Genomic DNA, 26397 nt, shown 5'->3' with positions numbered 1-26397 from the left:
TTACAACATTAAAACTTTCTGAGAACCCATTTTCAACTGCATCACAACACCTTCCAGTTTGAAAGAAAGCTCTTGACCATGTTTTAGGATCTTTCTCCATGAGATATTGATGGGTATCTGGGTTCAATGTCTCAATTTCTTTCATCACAACTTTAAAAGCATGCTCAGTTGTGGCTTTAGATGCTCTCCAAAACAAGGTATTATATATGGCACCAGTAAATCTCTTCTACAAATTCTGGCAAATATGTCTAGCACACTGCTTGTGCTCTACATATGGCAGCAACTCTTTAACAGCCTATAGTAGTACAAAGGTTTAATTCAAACATTACTATGTAAAATACTAACCTTATGTTGGTCTGACATTAAACTGAAACCATTGCCTAAATTCAAGCTTAGATCATCAATGAGAAGCTCTAAAAACCACTTCCAATTCTGCTTGTTCTCCACATTAACCACTGCCCAAGCAATAAGATATATCTTGTCATTTGCATCCCTCCCAATAGCACAAAGCAATTCTCCCTTACAAACACCTTTAAGAAAACATCCATCAAGACCAATTACCCTTCTACACCCTTCAATCAAACCTTCTTTAACTCCTTGAAAACAACAATAGAACTTGCTAAAATATTTCATTCCATCTGGACCATCCTCCATATCTAGTTTCACAGTTGACCCAGGATTTGTCCTTAAAATCTCATGACCATATGATCATAGCTTACCATAATGTTCAATAAGGTTACCTTCACCAAGTTTCAGTGCATACTTCTTTGCTCTTCTACATTGCCCCAGACTAACTTGGATACCAAACTTGGCCATTACCTTTAACTTAAGCTTCCTTACACTTATTTTCTGACTTTCAACAATCTCTTTGGTATAGTGACTCCCAATCCATGCATATATCACCAATGATCCAAACTTGAAGTTCCTAGCACAATTATGATAAGCTTTTAGTGACTTGATTTGGAAACTCACTTCATCACTCATCCAGGAAGCCCATAATCTAAATGTGCAAGCACCCTTGCTACACCTCACCAAAAGTCTTGTCCTATCATTTTTTTCAAAACACAATTGATATCCATTAGCTACAACATAGTTACACAACATTGATTTTAGTTGCCCTGGACCCTTAAATCTCATCCCTAGAATTTGTTTTTGTTTTTACCAGTGTAATAGCTCATTAAATATGGAATGAGTTTGTATGTTAACTTCAACTTCTCTCCTATTGTCATCATCTACAATGTTGTTTTCATCCTCATCATCAACACATAACTTACTTAAGAAATGATCATTTGATGTCCTATTCATATGCACTACATCCTTATTAAATTCAAAGGCAACATTTCTAAGTTCATCTATGTTGTCTTCATTTTCACCATCAATACAAGACTCATGTTCATCATCATCATTATCTTCATCATCAAGCCACCCATCAACACCAACCCCAATATGATCCACATAAACCGAAATTATACCATCTGTTCCATAAGCATCAAAAATAAAAGCAGCATATTCCACATCATTTGAAATGGGATTAAGCCCTTCCATCAGGGAATTGCCTGGTTCACAATAGTAAAACTTTTTACACTCTTCATGCATGAAACGTTCGAAGAAGTTAACAAACTCATGATAAGTCATAGAAGAAAAGTCAACATCAGTGAAAATGGTTTTCACACCACCAATGTAAGAGAAAGGATTTTGATTAAATACCCCTTGGTAGTACAGTTCCACCATGCAAACAATCCATTAGGTTCCGATTGTGTCATTGCTGCGACTACTTTGTTTCTTTAGCTTGATCACAGGAATGCTTCACAAACCCTAACTCGGTTTCTTTTACAGTTGATTAATGAAGACAACTGAAGTTCGATAGTGTAACGCCCGTAGAACCGGGCTAGTCAATTAGAGACGTTAAGCGTCAAAAATGACTTTTTGATGGAATATTATTTTGAAGGAATAATCTTAACTAAGTTATAGAATATGTTACAAGGTTTCCGTGCATATAAAGAACGCCGAAATCCGAGTTATAACGAAGAAGTTATGACCTGTCAAAGTTTCGCGACAGAACCGGCACGACACAATGTGAAGTAAATAGTGAATTTACGTTAGAACGATATTTAGCCTTAGCAATCTAAACGAAAGTGGTAGATTTCGTTAAACCATGAGCGTGCATAAAAAGAACGTCCAAATTTGACTTCGTATGAGGAAGTTATGATTTTTCTAAGTTTCGACTTAGCGGTATGCAGCCCGAATACTCGATTTAAGACCGAGCGGTTCTTAGCCGAAACAATCTAAATGAGAATCGAAGGTCTCGTTAATAGGAGTAAAACGATAAAAAGATAGGCGAAGACGGACGTCGGATAAAGAAGTTATGATTTTATAACTGATTTTTCCTGTCCCGGCCTACTAAAAATAAATAATAAAAATAAATTCAAAATTAGCCAGCGGAGTCTAAACGAAAGTTGTAGAGCGTAGTCTCACCTACGCAGGGATATAAAGAACGTCGAAAACGGAGTTCGTATGAGGAAGATATGAATTTTTGAAGTTTATTAAATATTTTCGATATTTAATTTAATTATAAATTAACCGATATTATCCATGGGGGGAGTCAGCAATCTGATCCACGTTACGCCCAGCGTAATGTAAAGTTACGCCCAGCGTAAATGGGCTTCCAAACCCCTATAAAAGGGTGTCGAGGGCAACCGACTTCTTTGCTCATTTCTTCCCGTTTTCTCACGTTTTTGCATCGTTTTTCGTGCAAGAATTATCCTGAAGCCCCGGTATCATTCCCGAGCCCTGAAGCAAGTCCCGAGGCCTCGAACATCCTGAGAAGTGCGATTCCCGAGCCGAAGCTCTGCTCGTGAGGAGCCCGGTTTTTGTGAAGATCTTCCAGATCTACCGAAGAATAGTACTTCTACAAGTCGTAGTGCTGTCCGATCATCTTCTAATCAAGTGAGTGTGTGGTTACTTTCTTCTAACGCATAATTATTAAGTATTTAATATAAAATACGTGTTATGTGTATATTTTGTTGTTATATGCGTGAATGTATATTCACTTTCTTCTATCTCATAGATCTGATTTATTCTCTATGAAATACGTGTTATGTGGGTGTGCCTCATTTGTTATGTAGAATAGGTATTGAATGAGAATGCTATACATGTTTTAAACTATGTATAAAAAATATATATTTTTATCTACTAATATGCTGGGTAGAACATGGGTAGATATTTGATGTGTGATAAACAGATGAGAGGCCCCGATGTTGTTGTTGTTGATCTAGGTATTCAGCGAGTATGGATTGGATCAAGAGGTTAGTTTTAGATCCGGGAGTATGGATCAAGTAAAGAGATAAAACTTGTTATTAGTCCGGGAGTATGGATTAAGACTAAGTTAATTGTCCCTAGTCCGGGAGTATTGATTGGGCACAGTTATTGATCCGGGAGTATGGATCAGATCAGGATTAAGGTATAGTTAATTGTCCCTATTCGGGAGTATGGATTGGGTACAATTATTGATCCGGGAGTATGGATCAGATCAGGAGGTTAGTTTTAGATCCGTGAGTATGGATCAGGGGAAAATGTTAGTTTTAGATCTGTGAATATGGATCAGGGGAAAAGGTTAGTTTTAGATCCGTGAGTATGGATCAGGTGAAAAGGTTAGTTTTAGATCCGTGAGTATGGATCGGGTGAAGATCATAGTTTTAGATCTGTGAGTAGGGATCGGGTTAAGACGAAAATTTTAGATACAAGAGTTTAGATCGTGTCGTTGTGAGGATCGATGGGGGTGGGATAAGAATTGTCTTTATATGGTGAAATTGTACAAGTTTGAATGTTTTATATTTATAAATATATGATATAACATTGTGGGATGAAAACCCTATATGCTCATCAGGCTCCCAAGCCTGACCCACTCAGTTTTCTTTGTATCACAGGTATTAATACGAAAACATATTTCACAGAGAGATTTAAAGGAGATATAAATCAATTGTGTAATTAAATGTAAGTTCTGTTTATGCTTATATGTCTGTATCGGAACATGACATCCCGAGATTTTGTTATATAATAAAAATATATTTCTTTAAAGAAATGCTTTGATAATTTTTATCATATTTTGTTTTGGAAACAAACTCCGCAACTGTTTTCTTTAAAAGAGTACTCTGATTTTAAAAACAAACATAAACAAATCGGTCTTTTCTGGCCGTGAAAATGAGGATGTCACAGATAGTTAAAGACGATAGGATTTAAGCTTCTTATATCATTAATTGACGTGGCATATCTCACGTGACATTGGATTAGACAAAAAATATATATTAATTCACATATATTAAAGGTCAACCGGGAAACCTTCTAAAACTTGATAAAATGGTATAATTAAAAGGTCACTTACAAGTTTACTGGCCTAATGCATGGGGGGCTTAGAGGGGGGGCAAAGTGGGCAGCTGCACAGGGCCCATTTTTTTTCATTATATATTTTTATTTAGAAATACAAAATTATAATAAAGATAAGGGCCCTTTTTTTCTTATTCGTCCTGAGCCTTTAAGAATATTTCATTTTTCAGGACCGGCCCTGGCCTAATGTACCAAAAAAAAAAAAAAAAAAAAAACTTTAAGAACCAAATTAACCAATTGATGAAAGTTTCATGTGCTATAGTGACATTTAATTTTATTAAAAAGTTTTTTTTTTTTTTTTTTTTTTTTTTTTTGGGGGGGGGGGGGGGGGGGGGGGGTGTTGAGTTTATGTATTTTGATAGAACTTCCTATTTTTGTGTTTGCGAGTCATTTTGATTGTAACATGGTTGATGTGGGGACTAGTTTAATTACCTAAATATGTTTTAGATTCTTGTGTGAGAATGTTATCTACTCATATCCATACGATTTATGGTTTTATGATTTTGTTGTCACAATCTTCGTCGACCTTGAGCAATTTTGATGATGAATTGCTAATCAACTGAATGAATCCGTTCATTTAATTGGTTTAAGTAAAAATTAATGCATTTAATGTTGTAGTAAATTTGATGTCGTATTATGAAATCATGGTGTGCAATAACCTTTCGGCGTTTTGTTTGTGCTCTTTGAGACTCACTGAATAAATTTTGTAGCGTGTTAGCTTAATTCAGTTAGCTGTTTTCTCAGCTTAATTGGTTAACTACATGTGTGAAGCACGGGTCAAAACTTTTGACTACCATGGCCATCACACTATCACAGATCTCGTATTATCCATCAAATAGGCACAGATTAAATAAGTGGTTTACGATCCCATGTATTTTCAGTAGGCTCCACAATCACAAAGCAGCCATCGACAAAAATAATAGAAACTGAAATCTCAAAATTATAGGGTCTCCAAATGATTTTCAACTAATTAGGGTTCCCACATACCCCACACATAATTGGCGATCGTTATCTTGGTTTTCTTCCACCAGTCTTCTTTCAATACGTACCCTTGTCTTCCATGTTCTTTCTCTCGTATGGCTGCTAAATTCATATATTTTGACCTTTCGTTTTCGTTCAATAATTATATGAATAAAGTAGTAATCCAATTTTCGCTATAAACCTTTTCTTCCTATAGCTCGATAAAACCACACTTTCATACTGTCTCACACTAACACCTTCTAATCATCAATGGCTTCTAGCAAAACCCTTACGCACGTGTTTCTGATATCGTTCCCAGCACAAGGCCATGTCAATCCACTCCTAAGACTCGGCAAGATCTTAGCTTCAAAGGGTAACCTTCTCGTCACCTTCTCTACCACCAATTCCGCCGGAAGGAAAATGAAGAAAGCCGGTGCTGCTGTCTCCGGTGATCCCACTCCAGTAGGCAACTGTGGGGGCATGATCCGCTTTGAGTTCTTTAATGATGGATATTCAGATGACAGCGATAAGGAAATTCATGACTATGAGGCTTACTTTTCTATGCTTGAGACTTATGGCAAGAAATCACTCATTACGATTCTCAATCGCCTAAAAGATCAAGACAGCCGACCGGTTTCTTGCGTCATCAACAACCCTTTTGTGCCTTGGGTTTCTGACTTAGCAGAAGAGCTTAACATACCTTCTGCTTTGCTTTGGGTACAGTCTTGTGCTTGCTTTTCATCGTGTTATCATTACGCGAATTCATCTGTTCCTTTCCCAAATGGAGAACAACCAGACATCGACGTCCATTTGCCTAACATGCCAGTCTTGAAGTCTGATGAGATTCCGACATTTTTACACCCTTCAACGCAATATCCATCCGTTGGAAAAATTATTGTACAGCAATTCAAGAACTTGTCAAAGACGACTTGTGTATTAATTGAAACATATGAAGAACTTGAGGATGAACTGATCAATTACGTGTCTGATCAAGTATGCCCAATCCTACCAGTGGGTCCGTTGTTCAAAAGTCCGTTACTCGAGGTAGAAACAGCCGCGAATATCACCGGCGACATGATAAAAGCCGACGACTGTATGGGATGGCTCGACTCAAAAGGCACTTCATCTGTAGTTTACATAGCGTTTGGAAGTCATGTCATCTTGAACCAGGAACAGTTCACTGAGATGGCTTCCGGTGTTCTAAATTCTGGTATGTCGTTCTTGTGGGTCATGAGGAGCAGGTTGCCGGAGGAGTTCTTGGAGGCGGCATGTGGGAGGGGAATGGTTGTCGACTGGAGTCCACAACCTCAGGTTTTGTCCCACAAGGCTGTGTCTTGTTTTGTGACTCACTGTGGGTGGAACTCAACATTGGAAGCGTTGTCAACCGGTGTTCCAGTGGTGGCGTTCCCGCAGTATGGGGATCAGGTGACGAATGCTAAGTACTTGGTTGATGAATGGAAGATTGGGATTAGGATGTGTAGGGGGGGTGAGGCCGAGAAGAAGGTGGTTGGGAGGAAGGAGGTCGAGGAGTGCTTAAGGGAAGCTACTTGTTGTGTGAAGGCTGCAAAGATGAAGGATAATGCGTTGAAGTGGAAGAAAGCGTCGGAGGCAGCGGTGGCGGAAGGTGGAATATCTAACCGGAATCTTCAAAAGTTTGTAGATGAAATTAGGGGGTTATAAAGCAATCTGATCGGATGAAAACATCTCTTAAATGTTTAGGACATTGTCGGTTTTAAATCACAGTACTCAGATCCGAGCAATTTGTTCTGTCTAAGGTTCTAAAAAGCTCTTCTGAGGCGCCGGGACAGAATCAAAACTAACAGGGTGCAACATATGTAAAGGATAGATATAACGAAAATTAAAATTATATATATATATATATATATATATATATATATCTTTATCTTTACTATATTATTAAGCATATTGTCTATTTCTTGAAAATTATTTACTATATTATTAAGCATATTGTCTATTTCTTGAAAATTATTTACTATATTATTAAGCATATTGTCTATTTCTTGAAAATTAAGAGGTACAACATATACAATATATTAAACATTATACGTATTATACTACACGCTACACGGATCATTTACTACACCCTAATACAAGGAATCCTTAAACACACTGCCATCTAACCTATTCACATCGACACCACCAAAGATGCCCCTTTCCTAACTTCATACGGAGGCGGTGATGAACAGATCAATCAAACCTATGATTTTTTAGATCTGTAACGAAGACTAATGCTACTCAGCATCTTCGATCCTCCACTAATGGCTATCAATGATCCCGAACACAGAGAGGAGGAGGAAGCCGCTGTTGCTGACGACGAAGACACCGCCGCCTTCGATTTTCACCCTAACAGACGCTCTCATGTCTCAGCAACTTCGATCCATAACTATAATGGCTATCAATGATCCTAAACACAGAGACGAGGAGGAAGCCGCTGTTGACGACGAAGACACCGGAGCTCAGGTTGCTCCGATCGTCAGGCTTGAAGCAATCGAGGTCATTAACGGTGAAGAAAAAGAGGATGCAATACTTGATCTGTGAGTATTCGACCTTTATCCGAGTTTACACGTTTGTATGGTTTATTATATAATCCTTTTTCTGATTCCTTCCATTTGAACCCAACAAGGAGTTAAAATACTGGAAATAGCAAACACAGGAATGGCTACTCTATCGCCTTCTTCTCCCCCTTGTATAAAGGTCCAAAATTGAAGAGGAAATTTGAACTTAAATCCGTTTGCTGGTGCATGGTGATGAGGGAAATAGAAAGTTTTGTTCAAACAAAATATTGATCAACATTACATATCTCTTCTAAATTTTATTCTTTTAATTTTGTTGTTTTAAATTATTTTATATTCTATTTCTCAATTGAAAGAAAGAAAGATGGAAATATTCAATAAAAAAGGAATCAACAGTTCAGGAGGAATAGAAAAGGTATATACAATTTTCTATAATTTACTTCATTGGATGTGGTTAATTAATATTCAACTTTTTATTATTAGTTTGGTTGGATTTTAAATAAGAAAACAATGATTTAGTTTAAGAAAAGATAGCTATTAATATCAAGAAAAGTCAAAAGCTACCGCCATTTACATATATAAAGTTTGACAATTGTCAAATATACAAACTAAAAGAATGGTATTTGATGTATGAGATTAAATCGAAAATTCATTGATGTTAAATGAAAATTTTGGAATATGATTATGTCTATTTTAGGGTAGAATAACAAAGGGACAATCTTAGTATATGCAAACGAAGAGAAATATGGTAAACTAATATAAAAATTGATTATTTAATAGTGTTTTTTGATTTATATATTGTTTAAAATAATATACATGCTTTATTATTACTAAGATAAAAAAAAGACAGTATTTTCAAATATGCATTTTAAAATCTTATAGTCTAAACTAAGTAGATTATAGTCTAAACTAAGTAGATTATAAATATGCATTTTTTTTTCTATAGTATATTTTATACGATGTAATACTTTAGTTTTGGATTTTATCTTTTACCTTAAAATAATATAAATTGGATAATAGATCATAAAATCGTTTATCATAAATTGGGATATAAAAAATTACTTTTCATTCTAATTTATTGTAATATTAAAAAGTGATTTTTCAAATATAAAAATATTAAAGAGGTTGGAATGGTTTGGAGCCCGTCACAAGCAAAAGAAAAAAAAAAAAAAAAAAGTAATCAGTAATCATTACTCCTTTTTTCTTTTACCTCTACGTCTTTCTCCCTTCTATTTTGTTTTTTTGTTGGTATAAATTTTACTAATTATATTTATGTATAAACTACAAATAAATATTTATTTCTTATATATTTGTTTCTTTTTAAATATTTTGTGAATTTTAGAAAAAATTTAAGTTAAAAGATAAAAGTATGTGTTTTCGCATAAAAGAACCAAATATCTTTCTAATACCCAACTTTATGAATTGTTGTTGTTGTATATATATATATATATATATATATATATATATATATATATATATATATATATATATATATATATATATATATATATATATATATATATATATAGAGTGTTATTATTTATTTTTATATATGTATTAGTTTAAATAAACTAATGATATATATTTTATAAAAAACCATTTTATACCTTGGGATTTAAAAAAAGATGGACGAAAAAGAAAAACAATAACATTGTGCAATTTATCTACTTAAAAAAGAAAATAAAATCTAAAAACATTATTTTTGAGTTTTTAACCTAACAACAACACATTTTCTTTTTAACAAAATATATTTCCAATTTCATTGCAAAATATTAAAAAAAAAAATTAGTATTCACATGAAAAACCATTTTTTTTTTACCAAAAGCATAAGAAAAAAATTATCGAAACCGCAAAACTAATCAATGAAATGAAATTATTTGTCGTCCGGGGCATTATTCGGGTACCCTACTAGTATATATATATATATATATATATATATATATATATATATATATATATATATATATATATATATATATATATATATATATATATATATTTATTTATTTCCTATTATATAAAACATTTTAAACATTTCTTGAATTTTAAGAGATATCATACCTACAACAACATGTACAATCAATTTATACTTACCCTTTAATACAAAAATTACATTTTAGGTTTTAGAAATTAATCACATTAAACATTAATGCTTCATAATTAAATCAAACCATACTCTTCCATCAATTAAATGACTTTCCTTCTTTATTCCCCCAATCACGTACTGTTATCTCCAACCTTCCCCCATTAAAACATAAATTAAATTTATCAATTAAATGATCTCCATTTTATTATAAACAATTTTTTTTTAAGAAAACGAAGCATTTTAAAATCAATAATTTGTATCAGACCTATAACCATCGTATCATGGTGTTTGTATATTTAGTAGGTTGAAAATCTTAAATACGGGTGAAATACGTTTTTAATGGTTGTTATCACAACATAAGATTTTCCAGAAAGGTAATCATAAAAAAATTTGAAACACACATTGATAAAAAATGAAAGTAAAATATTATAATAAAGAAATAACTGGATAAACATTTACGTTAACTTTATAAAGTAAAATGGTTTCAAGATTACAAAAACAATTTAAAATAGATTGAAAATAAAATCGGATTTAATTATTACAACCCACCAAACCGGTCAAAGTTCTTAAACAAATTAAAATGTTACGATTATTAGAAGTTAACATTATAAATGAGTGATAAATTGCAATTTGCAAGAAAGTGATGCATAAATGGATTTATCAACGTTTGAGGATTGTATAAAATGAAAGAATTATAAATATTGTAACTTGGTTATACTTAAAGGTGTTATGGTTTGATCTGATAGCCATAAAGAAACTATTCACCGAAATAAATTAATCAACACATGGAAACTATTTTTTTGTCGCCGCTTTCCGCGGGCACACCACTAGTATATATATATATATATATATATATATATATATATATATATATATATATATATATATATATATATGTGTGTGTGTGTGTGTGTGTGTGTTTGTGAACTTTTAGTGTTTCTTGGGTGTTTTGCTAAAATTTTCAATGGAAACTATATTAGATGGGACCATACATCCCACTTGTTATATAATAGATCTGTTTCTGATTTTACATGCCGTTAAATTTTAATAAAATATCCTCTTAATCTGTATATGTATATAAAAATAAATTATATATATATATATATATATATATATATATATATATATATATATATATATATATATTCAAATGTTTCTAACAACTATTGTGTTTTTCAATGAACCAATCAGAAATTAGTAAAAACTAAATAATTACTTAAATCAAATAAGGGTAATTTCGGTTTTTTGTATTTACAATTAATGTCGTCATTTAATTTAATCCCGCAATTAAGAAAATAAAATCAATATGTTGACCTAATAATCAAACCCTCCAATTTATTTCATTCGTTCGTCTCTGAAACCATTAATATCAATCCCAGATACAAACCTTTTTCCCTTTTATTTGACACTCCGAAGGGTCAAGCCTTTAAGGATCAAAGAAAAGAGGAGGGTAAGTGTAACATCCCGACTCCCATGTATAATATTTATATATTTATTTATGAGTTGATTAAGCAACTCGATGAGTTAGATGTCCCAACTCGTCGAGTAGAGACGGATTCAGTCATGTGGGTTTTACGACAAACTCGATGAGTCGGAGGGATCAACTCACGAGTTGATGTTGTGAGAGGAAACCCTAATTCTCCGGGATCGGGGCCTATTTAAAGGACCTTAAGCCCTCATTTCCGCCTCACCAGCCACCTTACTCCCCTGTGTGAAACCTTAATCGTCTAGAGTGAATTGATAGAGAGAGAGAGATAGAAAGAGAGAGAGAGAGAGAGAGAGAGAGAGAGAATGGCTAACTTAAGCATTCTAGTGTACTTTTGGAAGAGAAGGGATGAGTATCAAGGCTTGGAAACAAGAAGGCACTGCAGGATCTGGTGTTATTTCATCTATAACTTCTGTTGAAGGTAGAAGAGAAGGGATGAGTATCAAGGCTTGGAAACAAGAAGGCACTGCAGGATCTGGTGTTATTTCATCTATAACTTTTGTTGAAGGTAAAAAGTCCCCACCTTGCTCATTATTTTGATTAGATCTCTTTTTTATCGAGTTTTAGGGATTTTCCATCTTTCCTTGAGACTTTGAGTGTGTTGAGATTACCAAGAGATTAAGACTTTAGATCTGGACCTTGTGAGGTCCCTAGAGTCCAAAGGTCCTAGCTTTATCTAGCTATAGAAGAGCTTTTATGCTTAAGAACCTAAATGGAACTTGTTTTGGCATTTCAAGCCCTAATGCCATGCATGGACGTAAAGCTTGTAGCTTTACGTGGTATCTCAGCCTTGGGAGGCTAGATCTAGAGTTTGGGGTTGTAAATCTGCCTTAAAACATCTGAATAAGAACATAAACTGAAGGGACTCGACGAGTTGGTGGGCTAACTCGACGAGTCGGTTAGGGTTTTCCCCGAAGAGCCTCGACATGAGTAACTCGGCGAGTTGGTGAGACAACTCTACAAGTTAAGTGGGATTTTCGCAACATTGTTGAAGGAATAAGGGGACTCGGCGAGTCACATAGATGCACTCGATGAGTCGGGTCAACATGGACTGTTAACTCGAGTGTTGACTTATGTTAACTTTAGGGTTTGGTCAAGACAAGGATTATGGGGACCATGGAAGGGTAAAATGGTCTTTTACCCATCCCAAGAGTTAGAGAGAGAAAATAGCATTTGGTTTATTTAGAGTTGTGATTAGACTGTTAATTAGAGATAATTATCATATGTGTTAGGCGGAGGCTAGATCGGTGATTCATGTACGAGGTTTATTTGCTTACTTACGAGGTGAGTTTTGTCACTATACTTACCTAGAGTGGTAATCTTTGTGTGACCTGGGGGTCTTATGTGCTTATATTGAGTATTGGGATATCCTATATTATGTATTTGTGATTTATGTTGTGTATTATTCTGAGCTTACTGAGTTAGGACCGGAGAGATCCACCCGAGTTGTGGGACCGGAGGGTTCCACAGAGACACATTGACCGGAGGGTCTTATTCGAGTATAGCCATGAGAGTCTAATGAGATGTGTGTGGTATTTTGGGGAACTCACTAAGCTCCATGCTTACCGTGTTATGTGTTATGTATTTCAGGTACTTCTCAGGATCACGGGAAGACGCTAGCTTGATTGTACACACGAGACGGAGTTATGTTTTGAGGATCTTGGATTGTGTTTAAACAATTTGTGAACATGTGTTTTTGATAAATTGTCATTTTGGAGAGTTGTGAACTATGTTTATGAGAATTATATGATTTTTAAAAATGAAAAAAATTGTAATGCCCCATTCTAAAAGTAATTAATTATGGATTCCCGAGATCAAGAGTAAGGGGGTTTCGGTCTTTTATGGGCAATAGGTTTCATTCGAGAAGGTTCCAGGCCAGGTATGTTGCTAGTAGCGTAGGGCTTCTCGCCATCTTTGCATGGATATAAATTTCGTTGGGAACGGACTTAGGATAAAGGAGATATTGTAAATTGAAGTTATTGGCAGCAATGGTCCCTAAGGGGAAAGTTTGGCAAAAAGGTCCCCTGCATGCTAAACATGCATGCACGTGTTTGGCTGGGTACGCCCAACGTAATCTGGGTTATGCACAGCGTAATAGAGTAAATGAACGCGGAAGTCCCTCAACATACAACCAGCGTACTGGATGTACGCCCAACGTACGTCTATCATCCAGAAACCCTAATTCTTTGAGTGTGAAGGCTATTTAAACAACTTTAGGAGCTCATAACCCTCCCTTACCCTAGCCTCCACTGTGTAGAGTCGTTTTCCCCAAACCCTAGCCAACTTCTTGAGTGTGTGAGCTTTTGAAGTGAATTTGGAGTGTTTTGAGAAGAAGGTGTTGCATCTAGTGAGTAAAGGCAGAAGGCCAGCGTGTAGATCTAAAGTTTTCTGGTGGTTCAAGAGCTCCTAAAGGTATAAAGCTTCTTGTTCGACATCTATTCTGTGTAGATCAAAGCATTATGGAGTTTTGACACCATTTCTTTCCCCAAAAACCCCAATATGATGCATAATGTGTTTTGGTTAAGATAAGTTGTCCTTTCAGACCATAGGAGAGGTCTTGAGTGAGAAAAATGAGGTCCCAATGGCTTTTGTTGTCCCATGTATGAAGTAGGAAGGTCTTAATAGGTTAAGACCATGAGTTAAGAGCTTTATGGATGTCTAAAAGGATAAAGATTAAGACTTTATAAGTCCTAGGCCCTTTTTGTCACTAGATCTGGCATATAGTCTTAAGTTCTTAAGCCATTAAGCACGTGGAAGGAGTTTTGTTCAGACGCGCGTTATGCCCAAGGTAACTTATTGAACGCCCAACGTAGCGAGTCAGCGACCCGTTTTCGGTCAACATGAACTGGTGTACGCCCCTCGTACCAAGAGGGGTACGCCCAACGTACTCCTTCTATTGGATTTCTAAATCTTGGACCTTGAGTGATTTGGGTTGTTTGTGGGCTAGCGGGGTTTGGGCCGTGAATGTACAATATGGATGGAGTAATTTTGGGCACAATAATTATTATCGACCTTAGATCTAGGCCCGATTGGAAAGATGGGCCCAATTTAGTAAATTAGGCTAATATTGGTCTTTGCATGAGGACTTGGTTTTGGGTCTTGGCCCAATAAGAGGATAATGGACTTAATGAGTGGTGTGACACTTGGCCTAGAAAGTCAGGTTGGATTCTAACTTGGTATTTATCATATGATAGTTGGGATTCCCGATGAGACAGTGGTCAGGGATTTGCAATATTTCAGCACTTCGCGCAAGGTGAGTTATCCTCAATATACCAAGGGTCTAAGGCACCAAGGTCAACCCTTTGAGTTTTTATTTGAGTAAATTACCGTTGTGATATGTTAGTTTGGTATTCTGCTAGAATGGATTATTATATTCTAGTATGGTTGGTTAGATTGGTATCCTGGTAGACTGGATGTGGTTATGCTTAGTGATCTGTAGCTGGTCCGACTGACTGTGTACTGGTAAGAGATTACCTGTGATATGTGTGCATGTTTGAATAACTGTAGAGGGTATTCCATCCTGGAAGGATGATAGGGGCAAGTATGTCGTTTCAGTAGGCTGTTATGTGATTATTTGATAGATGCACATGTTTTCTAGTATTTGGGCATTCCAACCCGATGGTAGTGGACTAGGAGTATTCCATCCCGGTAGGATGATTGGACTCATAGTATGTTGGCATTCCAACCTGATGGTTGTGGGCCTGGGGTATTCCATCCTGAGGGATGATTGGACCCATAGTAGTTATTGTATGCATAAGTGTGTGGGCATTCCAACCCTATGGTTGTGGGCTGAGAGTATTCCATCTCGATGATAATTGGACTCGTAATATGTTGGCATTCCAACCCGATGGTTGAGGGCCTGGGGTATTCTAACCCGGCAGTTGATTGGACCCATAGTATGCTGTTTATTGATGTATGTGTATGGTTATGTGTGTATGGATATTTTGGGGGAACTCACTAAGCTTTCGAGCTTATGGTTTCAGTTTATTGTTTCAGGTAGATCAGGTGATCGTGGCAAGGCAAAGGCGTGATCATACCACACCTCATATTTCATGATTTTGTGATGTGGTTCTGGGGATACTCTGATGTTTAAAATTGTTTTGAAAACAACATGCATTAACTTAATGATTTTTGGAATGGATTAGAATGTTTTAAATTGGTTGAAAAAATTTTGTCGTTACAAGTTGGTATCAGAGCCTTGGTTTGAGTGAATTGGAGGAACATTCGTGTGACTCCAGTCTCAAATCAAGGAAAGATTTTTTTTAAATGGTTTTCAAAATAAGTAAAGGAGGATGCAGAGAGTACGATCAGCCGGAGCCATTAAGTAGACCCCAAAATACCATGCAAGTTATTTGATTATGTGATATGTTAGAACAACATGCTAGTACTAGGCTAGGGATCTTCAGGGATTCCATGATAGAATTGTCGGATTTCATGATGCCTGTTAGCCTAGGGTTCTCTTTGGTGGGTCGTGAGAGGACGGGAGGCCACTTATGAGATACTCAGTATTCCTCTAGGAGTGAGAATTGAGCGCTTGCTATGTGTGTATATGTTTAGGGCGTTGTGGTGATACTTGAGACAAATATGGGTAGGTGTGGAATGTAGTATGGGTCCGTACTACTGAAAGCATAGGACCTATACGCGTACCAAGGAAGTCAACCCCTGGGATGTTGGTTAGAAGTTAGTTCACGGGCTGTTATGAGGAGTATATGACGATCTTTTAGTGTACTGCAATATGGTGATTACGACACGCTTCGGGGCAGGATCCGGTTCAGGATCGGGATCAGGAGAGGGTGGTCAGGATGGATCAGCACTACCCGAGGTTATTAGTCAGATGAGGACGTATGAGTTGGATACTAGGATTTGTGATATCATACATGATGAGGTTGCAGCTATGTTTCGATCGGAGTTGCCAGAGTTGTTTGGGTCGATCAAGACCACCATGGTTGAGTACTTCGATGAGCGCTATGCAACTCTCGCAGAGACGGCTGCCGTTGCAGTCGCAACGACTGTAGCAGCGGCAGGAGGAGGAGCCAGTCAGGGCTTTCAGTATCGGGACTTCGATAATACGAAGCCCCTACTTTCGATGAGGTTCATGATCTGATCGTTGCTATGAGATGGTTGTCAGACGTGGAGGGATATTTCTTCACGTGTTCATGCCCTGCTGATCATAGGGTGAGGTGTGCTCTGAACTTGCTAAGGCTCGGGGTAAAGGATTAGTGAAGGTTGACTACGGGATCATATTCTGATGCGCAGCGGGCTGCGATTACTTGGGACAAGTTCCGAGACATGTTCAGCACTCGTTATGTTCCACGGGTGGAGCGGGATAGATTGGCTCAGGAGTTTTTGGAATCGAAGCAGGATTCTGAGTCGATGACGGAGATCACCAGGATGTTTACGGAAAGGGCAATGTTTTGCCCTGAGTTTGCTTCGGAGAAGGCTCAGATGACCCGGTATCTGAGCATGCTTAATACAAATATTCAACAGTTTGTGTCTACGCAGAGATGTGACACCACGCCTCGCGCCATGGCACGCCTTGAGGCGCGCCATGGCGCACTTTTTAGAACCATGTTTTATATAAAACTACATTCTATATAAATTGAACTAATTTATTAAGATATAAATATAACTTATAAATAATCATACTTTATGATATATTTCATAAGTTGTTATTTCTCCAATAAATATTATTTCCACAAATAATAAATTCCCAATTAGTAAAATATTATTTCCATGAAATAATAATTTTCCACTTAAATACAAGAATTGATATATTTATTAATAATCAAATTATACTAATAAATAATCAATTGACGGTAACTTGCTATATGGTGTGACCCTATAGGATCATATATTATTAGCAATCTATAATGACTCTTGGACATACTAAATCTTTCAAATCGAAGTTCAGACCTGTTTTCATGTTTATCTAAGTGGCCAAAGTTGATTTCATTTAATAGAGACGACACTTGGTGAGAATTACTCTGGATCTAGGGTTTCCGTTGTGGAAATTTTTGCGATAATGGTTTGTTCAATAGCTTAATCTATCCATTCTACAAAAAAATAATGAGTATAGCATGGCGTTCCTTGGACCTTAAGGGTTCCGTCTCTCGTAGGGCTGAGTAATGGTGCAAGGTGGAGCGAGGAGCAGATAAGCACGGTGAATTTCCAATTTAGATTTCAAAAGATACATAAAGTAGGGTTGTTGAGTTTTAAAAAGATAATAATGTTGAGAGGTATGTCAATTGAATGTAAACTAAGAAAGGGGGGAATGAAAATTTGAGGGAAGCAGTAATGAAAATTTAGTAAAACGGGAATGAAAATTTATAGTGGCAAAAAAATGTATAGTGCCACTAAAAACATGATACATTGGCACAAGAAAGATTGTGCAACTAAATGTAAATTTATTTGTAGTGTGTCCATAACTTAAGGGACTATAATTGTGTGGTTCCAATATCTTGTCCATAAGGTGTAATTGATGAATTATGAACGATCAGGAGGAAACTTGAAATGTCCTTTCGGTTATGCTTTTCCTCCTTATAAAACATCATGATCGTTCCATGTTTCTATCCATCATAAAATCATCTAAGTAACATTACGGTAAGATAAGGCCATAAGGAATCAAGAGCATGGCATCATCTTCTTCAAAGATAATACTCCCAAATAAGCATCACTGATCTATGGTGAAGTTTGTGTTAACTGATTTTGCTTCATACATATAGATTCAATAAACGTGCCTCAAAGTCTACGTAAGATGTCAAGCGTGAAACACTAGTGATATTTTGGACATTTCAGGGTTTGAAATATTCACCTCTTGTATGGAATTTCGCTTCTCGACCATCAAACTCTCATCACGAAAACAAAAATTAATTGATATGTAATCTTCACAATTTATATTACACATCAATAATAAAACTTTCATAAGAAAACTCGAACCAAATAGATAATTACATTTTGAAGTCTATTTAACTCTAGTTGCAAAGTATTTATAATATTTTATTATGTTAATTTAAACAATATGAATGACATATCCAACATTATTCATGTATTATATATTGGGAAAACCACAGATAAACCCTATGTATTATAGGTCGATGCTTACAAAACCCCTTATATTATTTTTTTATATACTTTAACCGTTATTTTTCTGATATATATTGTGTTAATGCTGTGAGCGGTTACTTTTAAGCAACATGTAACATAAATGATGTGGCTCTAAACAGATGATGACATGGTTGTTAAATGGGTGACAAATGGTCAAAGAAGTCTAGGTTAAAAGGTGCATCTCATTCTTCTTTGTGATCTCGTTCATCTTCTTCTTCTTTTGAGTTGTTCTTCTTCTTCTTCGTTTGAGTTCGTGTTGAATCTAAAATGGGTGATCGATCTTCTTCTTCTTCCTCAACATCAAGCTATAAAAACTTACTATGTAAATAGGTAAACAACCAAAGATCTAGAACGTGTTTTTAGCGAATGGAATTTCTCCAATTTGCAATTGGGATCGTCAATTTGGAGTTTGGAATGACGAATTGAAGATTGGAAGGAAATTGATCGCCTACAGAAAAAACACAGTGATTGACTAATGACCCTAGGAATTCTAGTCTGATGTCTTCAACAATGGATTCAATTGATTTTATAATACACATTTCCATTATCATATATTCGTATTCCGCATATTCTACACTTCCTTCTGGTATTTTATTATGTGTATTCTACAATTCCTTCTAAGATTCTATTTTGTATATTCTACAATTCCTTTTGTACTTTTTTCTTTGCTAGTTGTTTTTGCAAGACAGTCAACAATCTAGAAGATATTGAAAAGAAAAAAAAAGCACCAGAGAACGTTGTTGATCTTGGTGAGGAGAATGAAGACCAAAGACCATCACGTGTATCAGGAAACCAAAGAAGTTAAGAGAATGATGCTAGTTGATCTTGGTGAGGAGAAAGGATACCAAAGACCAAAGCCCACCAGAGAACTTTGTGGCCTATATGATGAAAATTAGTAGCACCACCCTAGAATTACCAATGGTGAACTCTTGGAAAATTAGTGGTGCTCGTGGTGGAAGGGTCTTTGGAGATAGGAGGCAAAGTGGGAAGTAGTGCTATAGCATCATATAAACTATTAACATAAACATGCTTAGGTGATGCTAAAGTACTATTCACATTACTTAAATGAGCATTTCTATGTGTAGAATCACCTACGTCTATATCTTATGTTGCAAATGCAATGAGTACCTTTTATTATATATATATATATATATATATATATATATATATATATATATATATATATATATATATATATATATATATATACTAGCAGGACACCCGCGCACAACGGCGGACGACGATTAGTTTTCTTTCATTGATTATTTTCTTTTCGAAAACATGTCATATTCAGAAAATATAAACACATAATAAATTGAAGGAAATGTGGAAATTTTAAGGATCAACGATATATATATATATATATATATATATATATATATATATATATATATATATATATATATATATATATATATATATATATTGACATATTTGGATTGTAGACGTATAAAAACATCATATTGTCTAAAAATAAAGGAATAATATTTTAAAAAGTAAGAATAGGAAAAGCAAAAAAAATGATTGGGTAACAAAGTTAAACTACCATCCATATTTACGCAATTCTACACAATTCTAATGAAACGTACGTACCTTTTTAGGTTGTGTAAAAAAGCATGGGTTGAATTTCTAAAAATCATGGGTTAAATACAAGAAATGTCAACTTCTATTTGATGGCTTAATTATATGTAAATGTTATGACCATATACATATTGTCTTAAAATTAATGGGAGTGAGAAAATTAATTTAACTATGTTCAGATGCCTAGACATAGTTAAATATGCTAAACATTAGGTTGACATAAACCAGTTAATATCTCTTGAGCCCTGTTTGCCACAATTAATATATTATGATCAACCAAATATATGCTAAAATTCTAATATAAAAGTCTCATTAAGTAATTTTTTAAATTGTTCCATTTTGTCACATAGGATCGACATCATAAACTTAACATTTTTCAAGAAAGTTAATAAAAATCAACTGATTTTGCAGTGAAAGTGAAGGATCGTGCTAACTCTACCCATCTTTACTTCACTACACATATCTTGATAAAAAAATGCAGCGCCAATCAAGTGAAGGGCTACCATTGGATCTGAGGATTGTTCAATGATGTTTCCTAGCTTTAAAAGTCACCTGCACTTTTTTTTGTAGCTCGTTGATACAGTCTCTAAATCTCCTTTATTTGTGTAATTTGTGGTTATGGTTATCCAATGACCTTCCTTAAGTTGAAAGGATTTCTTGTCTTTTTTAAATCAACTTTTAATATCAGACCTAGAAGCCGAAAAACAATGCATTAGTTCCTCATTGACAAGTAAAATATGTTGACTTTTAAAGCAAATAGGATATTGATAACCATATAAAATAGTTTAGTCATTTAAATGCAAAAAGAGGCACAAAAACCTTAATGTGCAATTTAGAGAAAATAAAGAAAATGGTAAATAAACATTTTGAAGTTCATTCTAAAAGAATTGTTGGATCGTATCTCAAAAAAACATTTCAACTTATGATAATGCTTTCAAGAGTAAGTTACAAACATTAAATATTAGTTCCTATTGGGCAAATTATGAGAAATAAAAACATGATTTACTCTTTTTACCAATATAAACAATCTACTTTACTCTTTACTCATAATAACAAGATCTTTATATTCATTTACCGATAATGGAAACGTACTTACACTTCAAGCAGCATGTCGGTCATTCAAAATATCATCTCTAACAAGCTTATGTTGAAAATCAACATATACAAATCACCGATAGTCATTGCTTGCTCATTTTCACAAAATTCCATCTCCTACCACAGCAGTTGCAGACTGAAAAAAAAATTGAGATTCAAAATATGTGACCTTGAACCATTCTTGAAGGGTAAAACAATAATCACATTAATCTTCGAATCATGTTTATTTGTCTATTTTAATTTTTTTGAAATGAAAACAAACAAAAACTACATAAAAATAAACGAATTTTAAGAGTAACAACATAAATGATGATATACAAAACCACTATTTTTTAGGATGACATTTTTTTATATAAGGCTGTCGACCTTTCAGCCCACAAATGATGTCCATACTAAAAGCAAGATGGTGAGGTTACCCTACTCCCTAAAATGTCATGCATCAATCCTTTTTCTTTTCTAAAATACCTAGCATATGTAACCATAGGCTTCAATAAACATGCCATGTTTCTTATACCTAGAATATTAACTAAACTTAAATCTAATATTAAAATGGATTAAAAAGATACCTTTATAAAAATTACAAATACAATACACCTTTAATTACAATGGAGATTCCACAAAAAAATGGATAAAAAAGAAATTTTAATCAAAATTACAAATAAATTACACACCTTTCTTTTTATTTATATGTGACACAATCAGTTCACTGCAAAGATGGGGATTTCCATATAGAAGCTGAGAGCAATATGGATAATAACAATAACGCATACAATTTCATTTCATTATGCTCGAATTTAGGTTTAAAAATTAGTTGCACATTACTAAAACCAAAATTAACATTTGTCAAATTACAGTTATGCCCTTGACTCTTAAAAACATCATATGCCCCAAATTTGAAATTTGAAAAGATTTTTGAAAAAAATATATCAAACGTAAACTTACTTTTTGTTTGTCTCTGATTGAGGCGTCTCTAGGCCAAAAATATGTTGGTGTATAGATCTACAAAATCGACATACCCACCCAAATAAGTATAAGATTTAAAACATACAATGAACACAAAGTTAGCAAATTGTTATAAAGCTTGTAGAGGCAAACACCGACCGTAAACATCAAATTGAACCGCAACAAAATAAAACAATAAACCATAAAGCCCATAAAAACCGACCTGAGAAGAGCAATAGATAGGGAAAAGCGACTGCACAGAGAAATCATAAGGAGACGTACAAAAATTTAATGGAAAAGGAATTCAAAATAATTTTGAAAACTGAATCGTATGCGGTGCTGAACCAAGATTTAGGTTTTCAAATCGTTTCGAAAACTGAATTGATATAATTTGGCTCTATCCCATATACGATCAATGATAAGAGATATACCTGTCTACGATCCTAAAACAGAAAATAGTTGAATTTCTCTTTCTCCTTCTTGTTAGTCTTTGATGTTCGAAGTTCGATGTTGATTGGAGACTACTTTACAGCTTCTTATTAGGGGAGGAAGTGATGGAAATAAGGAAGATGGAAAACGGTGGTGGTTAGGGTTTAGAGAGATTGAGAAGAAACGATGATGAATTTGGAGAGAGGTTTATCTATAAGAGGAGAAAAAATCCCAAAAAACCAAATTAATACTTTATAGGTGAAGAATTTTAAAAACCATACATACAACAAAAACCAATTAGAAACAACATAACCAAAATTATTGTACAAAAACAAAATTAGAGGTTGTATCGATTATTGAAAATGAGAAAAATTACCAGGAACCAAGTTTGGATTTGACAGAACCCATAACTTTCCATTCTCGTTTTAAACATTTTGGAGCTTTTCTTGAATGACGAGAAAGGAATGCAATGGACAGTAGATGGTTCGATAGAGGTGGTGACGATGGATGTTTAAAACGATGATGATGGATAGCTGTAAGGGTTACCAAGTGGTCGTTAGCAGTTTGACCGCTATGAGTGGTGGTTGTTGGTGGCGACAATGAGCAGGAGTGATGGTTGGTGATGACGACAATGAGGAGGATTGGGGCTAGGGTTTTTAGAAGGGATATAAAAACCCTAGATCAAGAAAGCCTATGAATAGCGAAGATGATGAAGTAAAAACATATATCTTGAATTTATCAGAGATGAAGACGAAAGGGATGAGTGAGAATCGGAGTTTTCAAATTTGGGAATCATTTCCAAAGATAAAGGCGGAGGACCATGTAAAATAAAATAGAGATAGTAAAGAAAAAGATCCCCGTCAAAAAGTGAAATAACATCTTTAATGACTGGATTGGATACTTGTACTTATGTATTATTTATTTGTACACTTTCATCTAAATAGAACTGAGTTTAAAATTTAATATTATTTTATTGATGACTATTTGTACCATTAGCTTAATTATTTGAACTTCTTAAAAAATATTATTATTATATTGAATCTATTTATAGAAATAGTGAGATTTCTTTTATAAGATAGTAAATATATATATATATATATATATATATATATATATATATATATATATATATATATATATATATATATATATATATATATATATATATATATATATAAAGAGTTTGATGTTAGACATAAAAAAAACCGTATTTACTTCCTCAAAATATAAAATAAAACATACAGACAAGATGACGATTTTAACAAAATTACTATCAACGTAGGTCCAGCCCTGTGCAATCGTTATCTTCGAAAAATCTTTTATATTCGTTTTAGATAAAAAAAATTGGCCAGGTTCAAATGTTCAATACTTCAATCTATTATTGTGATTATCCGATGGAATGAGATGCTTTCTATTTTTAACTTTTTAATAAATTCGTCAAACTTTTGATTTCTACGCGATTCATGCCATTTGAGTTTTGAAACAGCTATATATATTTGAGTCTAAAACCTCAACGGAATCTTCTTAATAAAACTCTTCAGTCACCATAACAGCCGCCTCCGACCTCCATCGTTGCCACCAGTCCGATCGGAAACATGACGATGGAGGGTTTCCGGGTACTTGACGAGAAGTCGTTGAGAGAATACATCAAAGCCACACCATCTTTGGCTTCCAAGCTCGGGAATGAAGTTGATAACTTCAAAATTAAAGAAGTTGGGGACGGCAATCTCAATTTCGTCTACATCGTCATCTCTCCATCTGGTTCAATCGTCATAAAACAGGTTTTTCCCCCAATTAAGACTTCGAATCTTCATAATCATACAATTTTGTTAATAAAACGTCGTTTGTGTGCTTCGAGGGTTTAATCATCAATCACGAAGATCACTCATAACTTGATTTAAGTTGATTGAGTAATGATTTTACTATTATGAAAACGTTTTATTCTTCATCTTCTTCAATTCGCCCAACCATAATCTAGGTATTTCTTCATATCGACTTAACTTTCTTCCATATGGGCAGGCTATACCTTATGTTCGCTGTATCGGTGAATCATGGCCAATGACGAAGGAAAGATCTTATTTTGAAGCCACAGCTCTTAAACGTCAGCATGGTTTGTCCCCAAAACATGTCCCAGAAGTTTATCACTTTGATAGAACCATGTCACTTATTGGTATGCGATACATAGAGCCTCCACATATAATCTTGAGGAAAGGATTGATCGCTGGAGTTGAGTATCCATTATTAGCAGAACACATGGCTGAATTTATGGCTAACACCCTCTTTTACACCTCTCTTCTCTATCTCACAACTACACAACACAAAAGTGCAGGTGACCCTTTACTCCTGTTCATAAGAAGCATTATAAATCTCATTATATTGTTCATAATCATATGAAAATAACTCATGTGTTTACCACTTGCAGTGGCTGAATTTTGTGGAAATGTGGAGTTATGTAGGCTGACAGAGCAAGTGGTGTTTTCAGACCCTTACAAGATTTCAGAATTTAACCGTTGGACTTCACCTTATCTTGATACTGATGCAGAAGCAGTTAGAAATGACAAAATATTAAAACTTGAAGTTGCTGAGCTTAAGTCTAAGTATACAGACTCAATTACCTTTTTACCCTCTTGAATCTTGATGTTCTATTAGATTTCCCATTTAGGCATTTACATATGATAATGAATTTGTTCAGGTTCTGTGAAAAAACACAAGCTTTAATACATGGTGATCTCCATACGGGTTCTGTCATGGTTACCCATGAGTCAACTCAAGTCATTGACCCAGAATTTGCTTTCTATGGGCCAATGGGGTTTGACATTGGTGCTTTTATTGGAAACTTGTTTTTGGCTTATTTTTCACAAGATGGACATGTGGAACAAGGGAATGATCGAAAAGTATGTAGTTTTCATTTGATTTTGAATTAAGATTTTGGGTTTTAAAGTGGTAAATATTGTGAATGCAGACATATAAAACATGGATAATGGATACGATAGCAGACACTTGGAATCTTTTTTATAAAAAGTTTACATCTCTTTGGGATATACACAAAGAGGGACCTGGTGAAGCATACCTTCATGAAATTTATAATGATTTGGAGCTTCGAGAGCTTGTGAAACAGAAATACATGATGGATTTGTTCCATGATTCTCTTGGATTTGCTGCTGCCAAAATGATAAGGTAATGTAATAATGTTTGGGTTGTTTGACTGTTTGTGAAATGACTAAATTACCCTTTGAATTGCAGGCGAATTGTTGGGGTGGCTCATGTGGAGGATTTTGAGTCGATTAGTGATCTTGTGAAAAGATCAGATTGTGAACGAAGGGCTCTTGAATTTGCCAAAAATCTTATGAAGAAAAGAAGAAATTTCAACACCATTGCTGATGTCATTGCTGTAGCTAAGTAGTGAATGATAATACTTATTTTCTTGCCTTGTTTGCTTTGTGTAATCCACTAAATATAGGAAGGTAATGCATTGTTATAAAAATCTTGAAATTTACCTATTAAGATGTTATATTTTGATGGCTGACAATAGATGTGTAACGCCTGAGATTTTTTTTTTATAAACAATATCAGTTTTCGTACAAAAGAATGTCAAGAAAACTTTCTTCTCTTGAGCATGCTAGGTTTGTTTAACTTGAATTGTGAATTCAATCGTTAGTGAAATAGATTTCACAATTTGCAAGTGATTGCTATATAATTTGCAATTTGACTTTTAAGGCCTAACTTATCACATTATAAATTAATCTGAGATAAATTTTGACCAATTTAAAAATCAATATGTTCTGAAGTTCTATTTG

General features: G+C 34.6%; 1 protein-coding gene, 1 long non-coding RNA gene and 1 pseudogene across 3 annotated transcripts; 2 read left to right on the top strand and 1 right to left on the bottom strand.

The window, feature by feature from the left end:
* The first annotated feature begins 5452 nt into the window (after window positions 1-5452).
* Window positions 5453-8188, top strand: LOC145047379 (gallate 1-beta-glucosyltransferase 84A23 pseudogene; annotated as a pseudogene). Its single transcript, XR_013682199.1, has 2 exons — window positions 5453-7898; window positions 7988-8188. The product of XR_013682199.1 is annotated as a gallate 1-beta-glucosyltransferase 84A23 pseudogene (transcript).
* A 12283-nt stretch (window positions 8189-20471) lies between these two features.
* Window positions 20472-23291, bottom strand: LOC144998047 (uncharacterized). Its single transcript, XR_013660088.1, has 5 exons — window positions 22977-23291; window positions 22603-22811; window positions 22172-22228; window positions 21231-21365; window positions 20472-20824 (listed from the first exon to the last, which is right to left on the bottom strand). It is a non-coding gene; the product is annotated as an uncharacterized LOC144998047 (long non-coding RNA).
* Window positions 23292-23987: 696 nt separating this feature from the next.
* On the top strand, window positions 23988-26129 carry MTK (S-methyl-5-thioribose kinase). Its single transcript, XM_078995635.1, has 6 exons — window positions 23988-24381; window positions 24620-24929; window positions 25023-25197; window positions 25293-25494; window positions 25563-25777; window positions 25844-26129. The coding sequence occupies exons 1-6, from the start codon at window positions 24196-24198 to the stop codon at window positions 26001-26003; spliced, it is 1248 nt and encodes a 415-aa protein (XP_078851761.1). The 5' UTR covers window positions 23988-24195; the 3' UTR covers window positions 26004-26129.
* The last annotated feature ends 268 nt before the right edge of the window (window positions 26130-26397 follow it).

Source organism: Lactuca saligna, chromosome 5, assembly GCF_052625555.1.
Source record: "Lactuca saligna cultivar CGN05327 chromosome 5, ASM5262555v1, whole genome shotgun sequence".
Taxonomy (NCBI): Eukaryota; Viridiplantae; Streptophyta; class Magnoliopsida; order Asterales; family Asteraceae; genus Lactuca; species Lactuca saligna.
The sequence above is the reverse complement of the archived record's forward strand: the minus strand, read 5'-3'. Positions and strand labels throughout refer to the sequence as shown.